This window comes from Saccostrea cucullata, unplaced genomic scaffold (assembly GCF_032062105.1).
Source record: "Saccostrea cucullata isolate Sc308-1 unplaced genomic scaffold, CSIRO_AGI_Scuc_v1 ctg278, whole genome shotgun sequence".
Classification (NCBI taxonomy): domain Eukaryota; kingdom Metazoa; phylum Mollusca; class Bivalvia; order Ostreida; family Ostreidae; genus Saccostrea; species Saccostrea cuccullata.
In genome coordinates this window covers 75,146-94,558 of record NW_026928887.1, presented here as the reverse complement: position 1 = coordinate 94,558, position 19,413 = coordinate 75,146, and the positions used below count along the sequence as shown (strand labels likewise).

The 19,413-nt window shown below is 33.9% G+C and overlaps 1 protein-coding gene across 1 annotated transcript; it reads left to right on the top strand.

The window, feature by feature from the left end:
- Nucleotides 1-502: 502 nt before the first annotated feature.
- On the top strand, nucleotides 503-18,611 carry LOC134279043 (mucin-2-like). The gene is made up of 32 exons (XM_062761383.1): nucleotides 503-659; nucleotides 1,423-1,593; nucleotides 1,695-1,709; nucleotides 2,138-2,584; nucleotides 2,814-2,981; nucleotides 3,471-3,635; nucleotides 4,190-4,546; nucleotides 4,661-5,107; nucleotides 5,241-5,402; nucleotides 7,469-7,897; nucleotides 8,034-8,195; nucleotides 8,390-8,818; nucleotides 9,837-9,998; nucleotides 10,164-10,556; nucleotides 10,662-10,823; nucleotides 11,144-11,209; nucleotides 11,443-11,684; nucleotides 11,782-11,865; nucleotides 12,315-12,459; nucleotides 12,723-12,916; nucleotides 13,334-13,422; nucleotides 13,533-13,596; nucleotides 13,813-14,004; nucleotides 14,218-14,471; nucleotides 14,679-14,976; nucleotides 15,063-15,203; nucleotides 15,410-15,593; nucleotides 16,499-16,689; nucleotides 17,015-17,284; nucleotides 17,445-17,565; nucleotides 17,799-17,943; nucleotides 18,393-18,611. Exons 1-32 carry the CDS (start codon nucleotides 599-601, stop codon nucleotides 18,469-18,471), a joined length of 6,489 nt encoding a protein of 2,162 aa, XP_062617367.1. The 5' UTR covers nucleotides 503-598; the 3' UTR covers nucleotides 18,472-18,611.
- Nucleotides 18,612-19,413: the final 802 nt, after the last annotated feature.

The window sequence follows — 19,413 nt, the reverse complement described above, 5'->3', positions numbered from 1 at the left end:
CTCTGTATCAACAATATTTGTTCTGTAACTCTGTCGTGTTTCATAAAAGGTTAAAAATTCAAGTACAACATGTTTATGCATGACTGATTTTCAATACGAGTAATTTCCACCGTAAGTAAAGGTCTAACATATCTTTTATAGGGACAGACAGAATCGGTAAGTATGAAAAATGTTCAATTTAATTTTAATTTTAAAATAATATCTTAGAGCACAATTGTCACAAAACTTGTTATCTAAGAAAAAAAAAGCAAATGGAATTATATGATCAAAGAGTTTACAAAATCAATCTTTTTACAGTCAAACCAATTCATTTTTATCAAGGTAAACCATTATAAAATTTGTAAAATAATTTACAGATATTGAAAACGACAACAGTTCTCTCTCTGTTACAACAACATCTGTTACTGATGACGTCACAACATCATCAGAAAAAGAAAATGTTACAAGTAAACCGGAACTGGACCCTTGTTACAATTATTCTCCTCTTCCTAATGATTATGACCGGTACTATTCCAATGTTCTGAATGGATCCACGGGGGCCCTCGTTCATGACCGTCATCTGGAGGAGGGATGGTATCGGGCAGGACACTCCCTGGACATGCCTAATATCACCCCTTCTCTTCTCCACTGTGGAACAATATTTCCCGCTTGGATGGATGGTAATTTAAAAAAAAAAGACGCTATGTATTATAGAATAATTATGATTCTCTTTGTTTCAGTAGAATCAATACTGCCTTTTTACCGTATAACAGAGCTAATTTTGTGTAATTTGACTAATCTTGTTTTGTAAATTAACTAATCACTATGTGGTTCTTAGTCTATTTTACCAATTAAAGATATATCAGACAAACTTTATTTCAGAAATCAGCAATATTTCTTATGGACTTATATTCAATTTAGTAATCTGATTATGTTTGCAAGATAAAGTAGTAGAAGAATGTGTTAGATTCTGTCACAAATATAAAATAAATTTTGCAAACTTTTGTATAGAATTACATAGAAATACGACACAAAGTATCATACTGAAGAAAAACGACACAAAATATCACACTGAAAAAAAACGACACAAAGAATCATACTGAAGAAAAACGACACAAAGAATCATACTGAAGCACCAAAGAAAACTCACTATTTCTTTTCTATTTCCTTCCTATTCAAAATCAATTAAAAACATACCGATTCGTTTTAAGATAGGAGTTATATTTTCGAAACTAAATGTTATTTTCACATGTCTTTATCCATTCATGGCTATGTGGCAATATTCTCATATTTCCATTTTGCTTGAAAAATAATGATTCATTTGTATAAGGTCGGAATTCATTTCATGCAAAACATTTGTTCAGTTATATTTTTAATCTTTAACAAGGCTATTCAAATAATTTGATGATATAACATGTTGTTATTATTATTTTTTGTTATCAGGGGAGATTCCAGACACCACAGATGGTGTGGCAGAAAGAAAAGTTTGTTTTCTGGGTCACCTGGTAGGAAACTACTGCGTCCACCATTTACAGATATTAGTGAAGAACTGTGGCGTCTACAGAGTATATTATTTATACCCAACACCGAGTAACGACGAAGCCTACTGTTTTGGTGTGTTCTTATTTACATATTTGGATAATTTGTCATCGTATTTCACTTGCCTGTTTTTTTATGTTCTAAGATGTCTACACATACATATTTCTTTCTTTCAGGAATGGAGAAAACAGGTGTGTACACTCCAAAATATATCTAATTACCTTTAAAATTAGTATTTTAGTTAGTTTGTTAGTGAATATATTTAACTAACACTGTATTGAATATCAGAAAAAAAAACACGTTTAAGAACACCAGATACGAATGATATGGATTCTTTGATAATAAGTTCTTTAATAAACACATACCGGGGTATTTAGATTAGTTCTGTTTTGTAAGCAATTATAAGACCAATGTACATATGTATATTAATAAAAAAAATAATTTGAAACTACCTATCATGGCAATCTACATATATATATATATATATATACTATATCCCAAGTATAGTTTTCTGTAATCATGTATAAAATTAGTCTTGAAAATAAATGTGATTAAATCAAGTTGTATGCAATTTGCTCGTGTAATAGAATAATTAGTCAGTTTTTTTTTTTTACATTAGAGTCTACTACGAGCTCCGTTGGATCAACCACACCATTTACTTTGCGTACAACTGCTACAAACGAAATCGGGAATTCAACCATTTCAAAACCTCAAGAAACTACTACAAATGATTTGGAATTAGAGTTAACGACCTCAGACCAATATAGCACTGCAGATTATGGAACTTCCGCGTCCCACATTACAATATCAACTCAAACTACCCAACAATTGACAACTAATTCAACTACTAAACCCCACACTACATCCCAGGCCGATCCTTGTTTAAGCTATTCAATCCTTCCAAATTATGAAGATCGCTTTATACAGAACGTTGTCAATGAAAATAGTTCTTTCATTGACGACAAGGACCTACCAAAACACTGGTACCGCGCTGGTAACCTGGATATTCCAGTAATTAGGCCGACCCTATATCACTGTGGAACCGTGTATCCAGGGTATCTAAAAGGTTAGAGGAATCTTTAATTATAAAGGAAAAAAGTGTGTGAAAACTTACATTCTTCATAAAGTTTACATAAAGAAAATTTTGATTTATTACCTTTGTATATAACTACATGTAGCGACATCGTATTCATTTAATCATTTAGATTTATCAATTTTAGAAAATGCTCTTAATATTTCGAATATTATTCTTTTTAGCTTGAACATTATTTCTAACATTAAACAACACACTGCAGGTTCCATACCGAATGTAACAGCTGGGGTGGTGACCAGAACCGTCTGTTTCTATGGTGATGACGACAATTGGTGTCATCAAACTGTTTCGATAAACGTGAAAAATTGTGGCACGTACCGAGTTTATTTTTTGAAACCAACCGATATTAAGAGCTCAGGATATTGTTTTGGTAAATGGATTAATAAATTAACAATATTTAGATACATATCAGAAACAACTGAATTTTTGAGAGAGGTTCCTTATAAAGCAAATATGTACGAATTTTGAAAGAAATAATTTGGTTTTTTTTTCTTAATTAGACACAACATATTTGTAGCATATTAAAAATATCATTAATCAAATATTGGAAAATAATATCGATTAAATAGATCAGGGGTCCCTTTTAAAAAAGAACTCACGACTGAGGCCAAAACTAAATTCTGCTGATAACTTTCAAAATTAAAATGAATGAAGATGAATTAATCTTTATAAAAGTTATACAGAAAGTTTATTTCAAGATGGTAATTTTAAACAAGATAATTAATTTTGAACGAGTTTACATGCAGTTTAAGCTTTTGATCTTAGTCGTAAGTTCTTTTGTAAAACGGGCAACAGATACCGGTATTAAATATATATTTAATATAAAAATATATGCACAATCTTATTAATGTTTTGAAAGGGTCCAACCCCTCTACCAATGTCACAACCACGACATTCTCTACAACCCAAACGACACGAGACAGCAGTGCGACAAAAACAACCCTAACAACTACAGACGAGTTAGAAAAAGATGAAACGACCTTAGATCAATACACCAGTACAGTGACTACAATTGTATCCAACGGTACTTAATGTTCTCCATAACTGATAGTAATTTCAGCTTATGTTATTTCATGTGTCATCATTAAAATTTCCTTTAGATTCATTGGTATTTTTAACTGAAGCTTAGTCAGCTATCCTCTTTTCACTGGGATAATAACTATCAGTTGCCCGCTTGGCGCAGTGGTTAGAGCGTCTGCTCTAGATCCGCGAAGTAAGGAGTTGATCCTTACGTCGCGGGTTCGAATCCCATTGTGGTCCTTTGGATGAGAACGTATAAACCGAGGTCCCGTGTCGCAGTAGGAGTTGTCACGAAAAAGATTCTTCCCTACTCAATGGCCCTAAGTGCCGAGTATAGGCCAAAATTTGCAGCTCTCCGCCGGCAAGTGGTGGCGTCTCCATATGAGTAAAAGATTCTTGAGAGGGACGTTAAACAATGTACAATCAATCCATTTAAACCAATCATTTTTCGGTTTTATATTTACTAAAAAGTATACTTTTAGTCATAAATTATTCTACGATTTGATGACGGTGACATGATATGGTTATTAATGCAATAAATAAATCATAATTTTTCAGGGACTGCGATGACAACTAACTCTTCAAGCACAACACGCACTACTGTACCATCAACTGGAGTCAGCGTCACAAATTCTACGACGGCTATCCCTCAGATAACAACTACTGAAAATCCGGGATCTGAGATGATAACTAACGCATCGAGCACACCTCGTCAAACTAAATCAACAACTCATGCCATTAACGTCACGAATTCCACTACAGCTTTACCTCATGAAACAACTACAAATAATCCAAGTTTTAATCTGACAGGCAATATATCAAGCTCAACTCAACCGTCTTCACAAACAACTCTTACTATCAATGCAACAGATCCAACCACGTTGGAATCTCAAGAAACAACATTGGAAAATTCAGGTACGTTATGTTACTGTTATCGCTTTTGATGAATGCATGCGTCAATTACCTCGTTCTAGACTGTCTTTTATGAATGTATTTGAAAAAAAGTAAACATATAATTTCTTTCGCAAGATTACAGTGTCCCCACAACGTCAAAACCAAATGCAACTATTCAATCAACGTCACAACATACAACAACAACAACAACACAGGGCAACACAACACAGTCGTTAACATCAACTACAATGTTGCAAACAAGAACATCTCCCACCACGGGGTCACCAATCTTTACTTCATCACTCTCTTCCACGAAACCAAACGAGACAGAATCTACTGACAAACCTTCAACAACATCAACAGCTTTTACAACACCTGTCACCGTGGATCCATGTGTCCATTATACAAATTTAACAAATATCCAAAAGAGATTTCATACCAATCAAATTCAGGCCGACCCAACCTCCAGTCTCTCTGACCATTTGCTTGTGTATGGGTGGTATGGAACTGGAGAATATAATTTGTTAACGTCGAGTGCCATGAGTTATCACTGTGGGACATTTTATCCTATATGGATAAACGGTAAGCTTTTTCTTCAGTAATTCCTTTTTTCACATTATGTGATGTTTCTACAGTTTTCTCGAATTCTTTTGGAGGGTGTTCTTGATGTATGAAAGAAAATATAGACATTACTTTTTTTATCATTATGATGCAGGCAATATACCTACAGTAGAAGATGGCGTAGTTGATCGAACAGCATGTATTGTTACTGATACGGAATGTGGGATGACTATTTCCATAAAGATTCGTAATTGTGGAACATACCGTGTTTATCAACTTCGACCTACTATTATGTTTAGTGCATACTGTATTTATGGTACGTGGACAGTAAATAAAATTAAAAGTATTCACATCTTAATTTTAAAATAACTTAGAAGGAAGGATTTCCTATTTTGTTTGGCATTCTAAGATTCCCTGTAGTTAAGATATTTCGTCCCTGGAATTGGATGTTTTATGGCAGAAATGAATAACACATAGAAAAATTTGAATGTTCTTTTTTTCTCCCAGAATACAATGCCCTTACAACTTCGAAACCGTCTTCACCACCGACTACAGCAGCTACACAGGGCAACACAACACAGTCGTTAACATCAACTACAATATTGCAAACAACAAAGACATCTACCACTACGGAGTCACCTATCTTTACTTCATCACCCTCTTCCATGAATTCAAACTGGACAGAATCTACTGACAAGCCTTCAAGTATAACAACAGCTTTTACAACACCTGGCACCGTGGATCATTGTGTCCATTATACAAATTTAACAAATGTTGAAAAGAGATTTCATACCAATCGAATTCAGGCAAACTCAACCTCTAGTCTCTCTGACCATTCGCTTGTGAATGGGTGGTATGGAACTGGAGAATATGATTTGTTAACGTCGAGTGCCATTAGTTATCACTGTGGGACATTTTATCCTATTTGGATAAATGGTAAGCTTTTCCTTCTGCAATTCTTTCTTTTTTCCACATCAGTGTGATATCAAGAAAGGTTTCTAGAATTCTTCTGTTAGGGTTTCCTGGTAGTATTAAACATGGTATAGATTTTTTTTGTAATAATCCTATTTTAGGTAATATACCTACGGTAGAAGATGGAGAGGTGAATCGAACAGCGTGTATTGTTACGGATACGGACTGTGGGATGACTTTTTCTGTGAAGATTCGTAATTGTGGAACATACCGTGTTTATCAACTTCGACCTACAGTTGTGTTTAGTGCCTACTGCATTTATGGTACGTGGACGTGAAATGAAATTACAACTATTTTTTCAAATATGTTTTTAATTAACTTTAAACTAGGAAAGATTTCCTTTTTTGTTTGTCATTCTAAGAATCTCTGTAGTTCAGATATTTCGTCCTCGGAATTGGATATTTTAGGAAATAAAATTAATAACACTGTGAGGGTGTGGGTTATACACCCTGATGAACTTACAAAAATCAAAAGAAGAACTTTAAAATTTTAACAAAATTTAATAACAAAATTAAAGAACAAAGTAAACAGAAATTTTAACAAAGAATTTAACCAAAAAATAAAAAATGTACAAAAATAAAATAGAAAAATTTTTGTTAATTGTTGGTCCTCAGTCAGTCAGTGCGCATGTCCCTTGGTATGAATAGGTCCCGTTTGTCCTGGTCCTTCCGTAAGTGCGGAAATCCTTTAAGAATAGATTTTTACAGTTTCCTTTTTGTATGGCTGCACGGAACAATGTTAATTAATAACGGGCTGCGTGGCACACTGGGTTCCTCTCGGGTTCCAGAGACAATGGTCCGACGCCAGGCTCAACACTTTGAAATGTCTTTCAATGAAACTAAATATTCAGAATTATTTCCAAATTCACAATAGTTATAATTCTCAAACTTTCACAATGTTTCGTTCATATAATAACTTTAACTCAGATAATGAAATGTTCAATGAGGGTCACCGCCCGATGATATACTAGTAACTCACAGAACTGGTTTTAGAGATGTGTCGACATCACTCACACGCTACGGTCTACACACCATAACATGGAATTGGCTACTCTCAAATAAAGAATTTCAAACAACATTCTGTAGAGAGACTTTAGGCATGAAAATAAGGCATAAGACCCATGTGGTTTTCTACAGGCCCCCTGGTAGCACTAGACGAACACGTCTATCGGCTGATGTTTTTCCCGGGTACTCCACAGAGCACGCTTTAACCTTACTATTTAAAGTAAAACGAGGGGCTCCCCACAGGCTGCTATGTTACTATGGGAACTAAAGGAATTTAGGGGCTCCCCACAGGGTTATTACACAAGTTACCGGAAGGGTGAACCCAGGGGATTTATTTACAATGTAATGAAGAATTTCAGTTTGTTACAAACACATAGAAAAATTTGAATGTTTTCTTTTCTCCCAGATTACAATGCTCCTACAACTTCGAAACCGACTTCACCACCGACTACAGCAACTACACAGGGCAACACAACACAGTCGTTGACATCAACTACAATGTTGCAAACAACAAATACATCTACCACTACGGAGTCACCTATCTTTACTTCATCACCCTCTTCCATGAAACCAAACTGGACAGAATCTACTGACAAACCTTCAAGTATAACAACAGGTTTTACGACACCTGTCACCGTGGATCCATGTGTTCATTATACAAATTTAACAAATATCGAAAAGAGATTTCATACCAATCAAATTCAGGCTGACCCAACCTCCAGTCTCTCTGACCATTTGCTTGTGAATGGGTGGTATGGAACTGGAGAATATGATTTGTTAACGTCGAGTGCCATGAGTTATCATTGTGGGACATTTTATCCTATATGGATAAAAGGTTAGCTTTCTCTTCTGCAATACTTTCTTTTTTCACATCAGTGGGATGTTGAGAAAGGTTTCTCGAATTCTTCTAAAAGGGTTTTCTTGTTGTATTAAGCATGGTATAGATATTATTTTTAATAATCCTATTGCAGGTAATATACCTATGGTAGAAGATGGGGAGGTGAATCGAACAGCGTGTATGGTTACTGATACAGACTGTGGAATGACTTTTTCTGTGAGGATTCGCAACTGTGGGACACATCGTGTTTATCAACTTCGACCTACTGTTGTGTTTAGTGCATACTGCATTTATGGTACGTGGATTGAAATTATAAATGTTTACAAATATGCTTCAAAATAACTGCAAAGAAGGAAGGATTTTGTATATTTTGCAGCATTCTAAGATTCCCTGCATTATGTTTTGAAGAGGTTTCGTCCCAAGAATGATTTTTATATAGCCAAAAAATTAATTGCAAGTGAAAAATTAAAATGACTTCTTTTCTCCCAGATTACAATGCTCCTACAACTTCGAAACCGACTTCACGACCAACTACAGCAACTACACAGGGCAACACAACACAGTCGTTGACATCAACTACAATGTTGCAAACAACAAATACATCTACCACTACAGAGTCACCTATCTTTACTTCATCACCCTCTTCCATGAAACCAGACTGGACAGAATCTACTGACAAGCCTTCGACAACAACAACAGCTTTTACAACACCTGTCACCGTGGATCCATGTGTTCATTATACAAATTTAACAAATATCGAAAAGAGATTTCATACCAATCAAATTCAGGCAAACTCAACCTCTAGTCTCTCTGACCATTCGCTTGTGAATGGGTGGTATGGAACTGGAGAATATGATTTATTGACATCGAGTGCCATGAGTTATCACTGTGGGACATTTTATCCTATTTGGATAAATGGTAAGCACTTTTTATCTGCAATTCTTTCTTTTTTCACATCAGTGTGATTTTAAGAAAGGTTTCTCGAATTCTTCTATAAGGATTTTCTGGTAGTATTAAACATGGTATAGATTTTTTTTGTAATAATCCTATTTTAGGTAATATACCTACGGTAGAAGATGGAGAGGTGAATCGAACAGCGTGTATTGTTACGGATACGAACTGTGGGATGACTTTTTCTGTGAAGATTCGTAATTGTGGAACACATCGTGTTTATCAACTTCGACCCACTGTTGTGTTTAGTGCATACTGCATTTATGGTACGTGGACGTGATTTGAAATCATAAATATTTACAAATATGTTTTAAATTAATTGTAATGAAGGAAGGATTTCCTTTTTTTGGCAGTCTATGCATCCCTGTAGTTAAGATACTTCATCCTAGGAATTGGAACTTTTAGGGAAAAAAATAGTAACACATTGAAAAATTTACAGATTATTTTTTTCTCCTAGATTACAATGCTCCTACAATTTCGAAACCGACTTCACCACCGACTACAGCAACTACACAGGGCAACACAACACAGTCGTTAACATCAACTACAATGTTGCAAACAATAAAGACGTCTACCACTACAGAGTCACCTATCTTTACTTCATCACCCTCTTCCATGAAACCAGACTGGACAGAATCTACTGACAAGCGTTCAACAACATCAAAAGGTTTTACAACACCTGTCACCGTGGATCCATGTGTCTATTATACAAATTTAACAAATATCGAAAAGAGATTTCATACCAATCAAATTCAGGCAAATTCAACCACCATTCTCTCTGATCAATCGCTTGTGTATGGGTGGTATGGAACTGGAGAATATGATTTGTTAACGTCGAGTGCCATGAGTTATCACTGTGGGACATTTTATCCTATTTGGATAAATGGTAATTTTTTGTCGACATGCAATTATCTTCCTTTTTATATAATTGTAATGTTTTGAAAGTTTCTGTATTTAACACATTTGTATCATAATCCTATTGCAGGCAAGATACCTCTGGTAGAAGACGGTGTGGTTGACCGAACAGCATGTATTGTTACTGATACGGACTGTGGGATGACTATTTCTGTGAAGATTCGTAATTGTGGAACATATCGTGTTTATCGACTTCAACCTACATTTGTCTTCAGCGCCTACTGTATTTATGGTACGATGATGTGAAATATAATAGTTAATAATTATATATTGAAAAATAACTGCTTTGAAAGAGATGTTTATAACTTATTTGATATCGTCCATTCCAAATAATTAGACACATTTTCATCTATGAAGTTAACATGAAAATGTTTAAGGATTTTATTTCACCTTCCAGATGCAAGTGTCCCCACAACGTTAAAGCCAAATACAACGATTCAGTCAAGTTCACCACAGACAACAACAATAACAAATGGAAACACAACACAATCGCCAACATCAACTACAATGATACAATCGAATACATCTACAGAGTCGCCTATTCCAACTTCATCTTACTCTTCCATGAAACCAACAAGTACACCTGTCACAGTGGATCCATGTGTCCATTATACAAATTTGACAAATATTGAAAAGAGATTTCATACCAATCAAATTCAGGCAAACTCAACCTCTAGTCTCTCTGACCACTCGCTTGTGTATGGGTGGTATGGAACTGGAAAATATGATTTGTTAACGTCGAGTGCCAGGAGGTATCACTGTGGGACAATTAATCCTATTTGGATAAATGGTAAGTTTTTCTTCCTGTAAATATTTCCCATATCGCTCTATATTCATGTTTCTCGAGATTTTTCTAAAATATATACATAAATAAATGATTTTTTCATTAACGCAGGCAGTGTATCTTTAGAAGAAGATGGTGAGGTTGATCGAACAGCGTGTATTGTAACTAATACAGACTGTGGAATAACTATTTCTGTTAAGATTCGTAACTGTGGAACACATCGAGTTTATCAACTCCGACAAACCATTGTCTCCAGTGCATACTGCATTTATGGTAGGGGGATGTGATATAAAGATCATTAATATTAGGGATATCAACGAATAACTTGTTAACCGACTACTGTATTTGATCGGAGTATTCGGTTAATCGGTTACTCCATCGAAAAGTTAAAATTGCGGTTATCAAAAATGATGTGATTGTCATTCCAATTAAACAATGATATAATTTTTTATCTAAAATAGCTGTTAAGAAAGAGGAACTATTACGACTTTACTTGATTTGCTCTTTTGAATAGCTGTGTTATGCGCTTTACTGTAATATTCATCTATAAAAAAGATCATGCGATATAAAAACAACTGTTTCATTTTTCACAGATACCAATGTTCCCACAACCTCAAATCCCATGACAACGATTCAAATGAGTTCAACTTCTCAGCAAAGTAAGTCATAATCGGATTTGGATTTTTTTAATTAAAGAAAATATCGTATTTTGAAAGCATAATTACAAAAAATGTCATAAAAACAATACTCTTATCGAAATTTGGAATCAACAAATACGTGTTTTGATCAAGGAACTATGAAATGACAAATACTATAGCGACGGTCATAATCATAAATTGAACAACTTTTAAGCGATGTAAGTACATAATGATGTCTGTTATTGTTTTGGCAGCACCTTCACCAAGTCCAACACTCTCTAGTGCAGAAGTAGAAGTGCATCTTGTTCCAGACGGTATAAGCCAAGTTTTCCAAGCACGATGCACATTTAATGCGAGTAATGCAAGTGGCTTCCGTTTTAACATAACTTGGTACTTTGACGACGTGTTCGATTCTTCCTTCTCGGCTACCCTGGAGAATATTTACAGAACCTATATTTATCTTCAAAGAGATAATTTTAAAACTCTTGGAAGAAATGTAAGTTAAAAGCATATTTCATTTCATGTTTAATGCAAGAGTGATATAAATCAATGACTTTTTTATGGATTTTTGTAAAACTGTCATTTATTTCCAGATATCTTGTGGTGTGGATATGCTCAGCAACGATGGAACAATTATTGAAGCAAGAAAAAGCCAAGAACAGTTTTTAGGAATCAAAGTAATTCCTCAGCACATATTTTACACTTTGGAATTAAAGTAATGAATATATTTTATATTTGTTTCAACACCATGGGTTTCTCAGGTGTACAGATGATGAATATTAACCATGTCCCATGTTGCTTGCTCGAAAAAGATCCTCCACTGCTTAGTGCCCTTGTTTGCCAAGTTAGGTCTAAGTTTTAAGCACCAAATGAGTTCTTTTTTTTACTTAGCAATTGTTTTGATGTCAAAAGTCTGCTCTTTGTTTAGTGCTTTTGATTTTTTTTAAAATCACTTTTTCTCCAAGTTCATTGGTCTTTCTAACTGTCTATCTCTAATTAACATCAATATTGAAAAAAAAAAGTAGTTGTACAGTGCCTTTTAATTTTTTTTATACCACTGCTGTTGATGCATGTATATACCAGTAAAACGTTTTATTTGAAATGAAATGCATTCGTCAATATACAGATTCTTACGCCAGTTGTTACATTTAAACGTGGAGAGGAGGGGAAAATTAAACTTCAGCTTACTGTACCTATTGGTTGCCTCCAGTTGGTTAGTCAGTGTGACGTCATCCTAGCCATGATGGACCAATCAGAAGACCAATGCACAGGTTCAGACATATTTGTGAATCGATTTTTTTGTGAATACTTTTTTCGTATTGATTAAATTTTCCTCGTCACTTTGTATCATTTGCGGTCAAACTTTTAAAAAAATCGATATTCAACTAATTTTTTTTACAAGCTCAAATGATACTTTTCATATTTAAAAGGGTAACGTTAGATATTTTTTGTAGTTATTAAAGCAAAATCCGATTAAAACCTACATAAAATAGGTAATTGATATAAAATTACTATCAACATTTTGGACCAATAGGGGCTGCTGTCTCTGGACAGAGAGATTGTGGAATTTCCTTGAAAAGCAGAGAATGGACCAAGATCTACGAGATTCCAGTTGGGGCAATAGAAGAAGAGGGACACACGTACTCAGCTACTTACGAGGTGGTTCTTAGGACTGACGCCCACTTCCACCAGCCTATATGGGGACTTTATGAGCTTCCACCCGTAAAGGTGACATAATTTTTTATTAAAGCATTAGGCCTATCATTTCACAAATGAGAAAATTCTAGTTGACGCCAAAGTAATGTTATAAATTCTTGTTTTAATACTTAGTAAATGAATCAATTCGCACAATTTGTTTTACTATAGTATTTAGAATTATGATATGCAATATTTTCACTTGTACTGATAATGCAGAATAATAAAGTAGATGCAAAGAATTACGGCAAAAGTAATGTAAGCAAATTATAACCAGCTATGGTATTTCGTTATAGACGAATTACGCATTGCCAAGGTATTTAATCTATAACTAACGTCTATTTGTATGTCAAATAATAAAAATACACAGTAGTCTTGTTCCTACCTTGTCATGTCCATTTCCTTGCATTTAATGATGTACATTTAGTACGTGTTTTCCTTACAATACAGATTGTCATCCAAGAGGGTTCCGATAGAGAATGGTCCAAGAAATACTGCCGAGCCGTCAATGACCCCCATCTTTTAACTTTTGACCAACGGTTAGTTTTGATTTAAGTCCCTTGAGTTTTTCATTTACTAGTATATGATGCATATTTATAATTGCTACGGGTGTATTATAAAAACAAAGTATCTTAAAATAATTTTACAGGCCATATGATGTACACTTGAAAGGAGATTTCATAATGTATGAGCATAAAACTGCCCCAATTCAGGTAAGGCATATACACACGGCAGGTGATTTGAAACATTTACTTTTTGTCTATTTTAATGCAGAACCCACAAATGCTGCGCTTTTTGGACTCTCATTAACTTTAAAAGTTTTGAAAAGAAAAATAGTTTTATTGGCCATTAATAATTGAAGTATAAAGTAAGTAACGTATATACAAGTATGGTTTAAATTGTATTGGAATTTGGTTTACATTTCACAGGTGCAGGCCCGATTTAAGCCTTGCTATGGCAATTCAGGCCCCCACTGTACCTGTGGAGTGGCGGTACAGGCCGGAAGAGACGTGTTCGTGATTGACAGGTGCGAGTCCAGAAAGAGGCTACGGAGGATGATGTACACATCCTGTATGGACCACACCCTGGAAGTCAGAAAGAGGCACGATTACTTGTATAATGTAAGATATCCATAGCAATACTATATATTATGATTTCTAGTCTTTTCTTCAGCATAATAAACTTTTCCCCATATTTTTAAACATGTCCTCAGTTGGTATTTGTGTGAATTTCTCATGCTAACAAAGTGTAACCTAAAGACTTAGAACAATCATATTTAACGTGCAAGTCTATAAAAAGATTTTAATAGCCTTTTGTATATGTACTTGGAAAAGATGTACACACCATATGGAACAAGGATTCAGGTAAATCTCCGAGGAAAAACTTACATGAACCTCCAGATTTATCCCTCAATCCGCGATGTCGGACAAACAAGAGGACTGTGTGGAACACTTTCTAATGAATGTGCGGACGACTTTCTCCTTCGGAATGGCAATTATCTTAATGAACCTGCCGCTAACAAGTCCTGCGGAAACTTCGGATGGTCGGATTACAGATGGGAACCGGATTCATTTTCCAGATCCTGGATGTATGATTTTATTCTGTATTCTTATTCATTCAAAATGAAAATTATTTATTTAAGTATACCTTGTATAAAAGTGTATTGAATTTAAGGGGGAAAACAATTCAAGCGCTTCTTATAATGCTTAATTTGTATAAAAAACAATCAGTTTGAAAAGAGAGAGATTGTTGTTATTCGTATGCATCTCTCAGTTCTATTCTTATTCAACTGCAGGGTTGCTGAGAATGAAAGCCTATTTGAGGATTACGACTCAAGTAACGCCGAGTGGCCACGAGAGAGATACTTATGTTCCTGCAAGAAAAACGTGGTGAAAATGAGAATTGATGGCAGAGGAACTCCTGATTGTTCCTCCAGCGTGGTATCCAACTGTACCAGACGGCGGGAAAAGGTCGTAGCAGTCGGCGGAGGCTGTGAGGTCAAAAGATCATCAAAGTATGGTTTAAAACATTATGACGTCACACGCGTACGGAGGCAGGAACCGAATCAGAGAAGGATAAAAACAGTTGTTTCGGTAAGATAGTGGAAGTACATTGTATTAAAATTACTGTTTCCTGATTTATTATGAAATTATTATTATCATTTTAAAATTCTATACAGCACATACCATTGACGACAATCAACAATGCCACCTCTTTTTGTCAAAATCATTTGTCCAAATCTAAGGCTTTTACATTGTGTGAGGATATACCTAACGTTAACAAGGAGGATGCAATCGAAACATGTGCTTTGGACATTGTAGTGAGTAACGATAGAATTTTTTTTAATGCTTTTATATCATTTTATAAATTACAAACATGAATTCAGATCCAAATTATTCTTAACAGGTTCCGTTTTTATTAAAGAGAAAATACTTACTTTTTTCAATTTAGAGGTCAACATTAATTGTCCAAAGGTAAAAGTCCATATGAATCTTGTTATATATTTTTGTTTTTCTCATTTAACAGTTGACAAATGGTTCTCTAGAGTGGGCTGACAATCCAAAGGAAGCTATGATTGACCGATGTGTTTCGGAATTGCGACTTAATGCGACCTTGAATACAGAAAGCAATAACACCCCATCAGTGGCGGAAGTGATACGTAACATAGCATGTCCAAACGATTGTAGCGGCATTGGAACTTGTGTAAATGGTATTCATGAATTCTTCAAAATCAAACGATTAGCAAAGTATTATTCTTTAAAATAGGAAATACATGTACGAATTAAGTATGTGGCAGAATGGAAGGAATATTCCTCCATTTAATTTATTATCCAGATTTCCTGATTTTTATTCCGAATTAAATCAATATCAGAAAAGAATGCAAATTATTTGTTAATACAAATGGATAAACATACAATTCAAAATGAAACATATCGAAATGCAACTGTTGTATTTTACTATGCAAATTAAAAAAATATATCATAAAAAATAAGATATTTTACATTTGTAGAACATTATAATGACAATTAAAAGAAAAATTTAGAAAGGAAATATAATACAAATAGACAGCTATAGAATAAAATTAAGAATTGTACAATACAAATGAAAAATTATTGAATACGAACATAAATATCAACCATACAAATTGTGAAATATGTGCATATAATTCAAATGGAAATTTATATATTACTAGTACATATGAAAAAGTATACAAAACAAAGTGCAATAAATCAAAACAGACAATTGATGACCACTGATTTTATTTTCATTAAATTTTATATAACTAAAATAACTGTCATTAATAATTAAAGGTTTTTCAAAATGTTTTCATGTAACTTATTAATCATTTAAAATATTTTTAAAATAGTTATAAAATACTAAAAACAATAATGTATTAATTAAGATTTAATGCATGTGTTTATATAAGTATGTAATATTTTATATAAATGTATTTCTTCTTTATATTCTGTGCTTAACTGCATATGTTTGAAAATCCTTTTTTATTTTTTTTTTCAAACCATACCAAAGCATATCATCCATATTATTTGTCCATTTGTATAATACAGTTAGATTTTTTTATCCATGACTTACTATTTGTGTAATATTTATTTCCAGGAACGTGTGTTTGCCCGCCTCTTTACGGGGCATCCGACTGTTCCCTGAATGTGTCTGTTCCGCCTGAGATCTATGGGATCGAAGGTGACGGCTTATGTGACGTCAGTCAAATGTCATGTGACCAAATTCTCGTAGCAGGCGATGATTTTACAGAAACTGGATCATACAACTGCAAAATAGAAATTGCACATGTAAGACCTCTTATTATAATAAGTTAATTAAATGAACAAGTAGATATTTTACTGCATATTTATCCGTTATTAAATGCATGGTACTTAAATTGCACTGTATATGGTATTTTCGTCTTGCTTCTTCTAATTGCAATTAACTTGACAACCAATAAATTACATATGGATCATCTAATAGATTTACATCTGCTGTCTAATCGAAAACAGCGAAAATGTTTCCCGTTGCACTGAGGGGTTAAAATTAATTTGATTGAAAATTACATCTTCTGTGCAAAACAAATGTATGGTGAAAATTATAACGTATAACCTGCATCCTTTTTGTGAACAGATATTGTTTGATGGCGCGACCTCATCCGCTGGATTAACAAAATTGAACGGTGATATGCAGACGTTAATGTCGATTTCATGTCCAGTTCCAGTGAGGGAAAAGTTTGCATCTCGCAGTGTATTAAGAACAAGTCCAGTTTTTGTACGGACGTTCAGCGTTTCTCTCAGTAGTGACGGAAACACCTATAGTGAATCCTTCCAGTTTTATGAATATAATTCAACCTATCAGGACCTTGAAATAGTAGACGGAAAGCCAAAGTTTTCATTAAAGGTGATGAACAAAAATCAAAACAAAGAAAAATGAATGATAAAACTTTAATTATAAAGAATCAAGTTTTCTATTGCATTCCAAATGAAGAAAGAAAAGGAGATTTACGAATTTTTATATATCGTCCTCTCACTAGTACTACTACCTATGGTTCTATTTACAGAGTGGATACTGTTTCATTGATGAAGAAGGAATTCCAGACGGGTGGCGCCAAACAACTAATATTTGTAATGCTTGTAACTCCTCTGTTAGTGTCCTAGAATGGACACCAGTAAAAAGTCAAGGTAAGATTTTAAGCAGTTTCTCTCAAAATTGTCTTGAAATAATAATGCTCCATCCAATCAACTTCATAGATTCCAACATTGTTAAAAACATTTTAAATAAAATAAAAAGATCAAAATATCTGAAGAAATCGAAAAGCAATGTTTATCAAAAGTAATAAACTAACCCAGGCTTTATCCCCTCACTACTGAATAACAATAGACCAAATGACTGTCTGACCTTGCTTTGGTTTCAGAATGTGAGGTTATTCGGGAACCTGTTGAGAAGTCTTTCTTTGATTCCACTGAATTGTACTGGATGTTGGGATTGACCATTGCTGTTATCTTGATCATACTTATGGTCGTCTGTCAACACCGATGCCGCAGAATTCGCTCCAAAAGGTAATTACCTAAGAATCACAAGTGGAAAAGTTTTAATTACCATATATATACAGAGATTAGAGTTAGAAAGCTGCTGTTCCTCTGTCTCTATATCACATATAAGACATGATGTGATTTCAGAAAATACACCGTAAGTTTTAATTGATCATGAGCCTAAGTAATGCTCATTTAATAACTTTCGTTTTAATTATTCAAAGTATAAAACAGGTTTTGTGGTCTTTTCCTATAGTAAGAAAGTGAATTAAAATCAATAATTACGATCAATTAGACATCAATTATGTCTGGAAATCTCACCCTGTGTTTTACTTTGCGAGAAAAACGTTCTGTTACAGGATAAGCATATATATAATGGCTTTGTAAAGCTACTTCCATGTATTTTTTGGAGTTCTATATCAAACAAAGTCATTTGAACATGTTGATATTTATTTTAACTTTTGCTTTCATTGTAGAAAATTTTCATATGACGTTTCTTCTGAATCATCGTTCAGTGGTATCGAGCTTCAGGATCCTTCTTCTGTTTATTTCTAGTGCAATAAACTACTGAAAAACTAAATACATGTGCTGTGATTAATACAATATGTTGTATATAATACAGTTTGATAATACGTGTTTTATACATTTTGTATGCAATACATTGTTACTGTTGAATAAATATTGATTCGATTTTCGATGCTGTTGATTTTTTTAAGTACCTGTCATCATCTACACACCAAATCTTTTGATATACAACAACATTAATAAGTAATTAAAAAGTTTCGAATTTTATATTTGTTTAATTAATGTTTTTATATTTTTATTTAATATGTTAGTTCTTTGCATGATTATTTTCAAGAATGAACTCTGGAGAGTAATAATGGAAAATTTCGCACCATCAAAATGCATGATTTCACCAAGATAAACACGATTTATGAGAACAAAAGTTATCTGATCACAGGAGTACACATAATATTTTTTGGTGTTTTCAGTAAATTCATTTCCATAGTCTTGTATGTAATGAGACAATGACAAAAGAAAGGAAGCTATTCTCTGACTTTGTGTTTTCTTTCTTTTTCAAGTTTCTGCTTCCAAAGAATTATAATATGTTTGGTGAATTTCATAAAATGCACGAGATAAAACTATTTCAAATGGATCGAATCAAAGGAAACAAGGGGCTAAATAGATTATGTAGTAAAAATGCATAATTTCTTATAAAAATCTTCTTTTCTGTTCCTGGGTATTAAATAAACTATCCTTGTATATAGTTATGTTGAAGAAGACTGACTCTTTCAAATTGTGAATTTCATGGCCCCAGGGTCGGGGTTTCTGGTGTTAGGTCGGGGCTCTATTGATCACTAGTATTTAGTGAAATTGCATAAGTTCTTTGAAAATCTTCTTTGCCTTTGATAAAATGACAAAGTTAAACAACTAATATTTTGAATTTCATGGCCCAGGGGTCAGGGGTTCTGGTGTTAGGGTGGGGTTCTATTGATT

What these genes read in the sequence shown, in the direction of transcription:
- LOC134279043 (XM_062761383.1), top strand. Translation starts at nt 599, where the DNA reads ATGCCTAATATCACCCCTTCTCTTCTCCACTGTGGAACAATATTTCCC. An exon ending in TTATCCTATTTGGATAAATG is followed by an intron (nt 8,819 to 9,836) that starts GTAAGCACTTTT and finishes ATCCTATTGCAG; the next exon opens with GCAAGATACCTCTGGTAGAA. An exon ending in GGCACGATTACTTGTATAAT is followed by an intron (nt 14,005 to 14,217) that starts GTAAGATATCCA and finishes TACTTGGAAAAG; the next exon opens with ATGTACACACCATATGGAAC.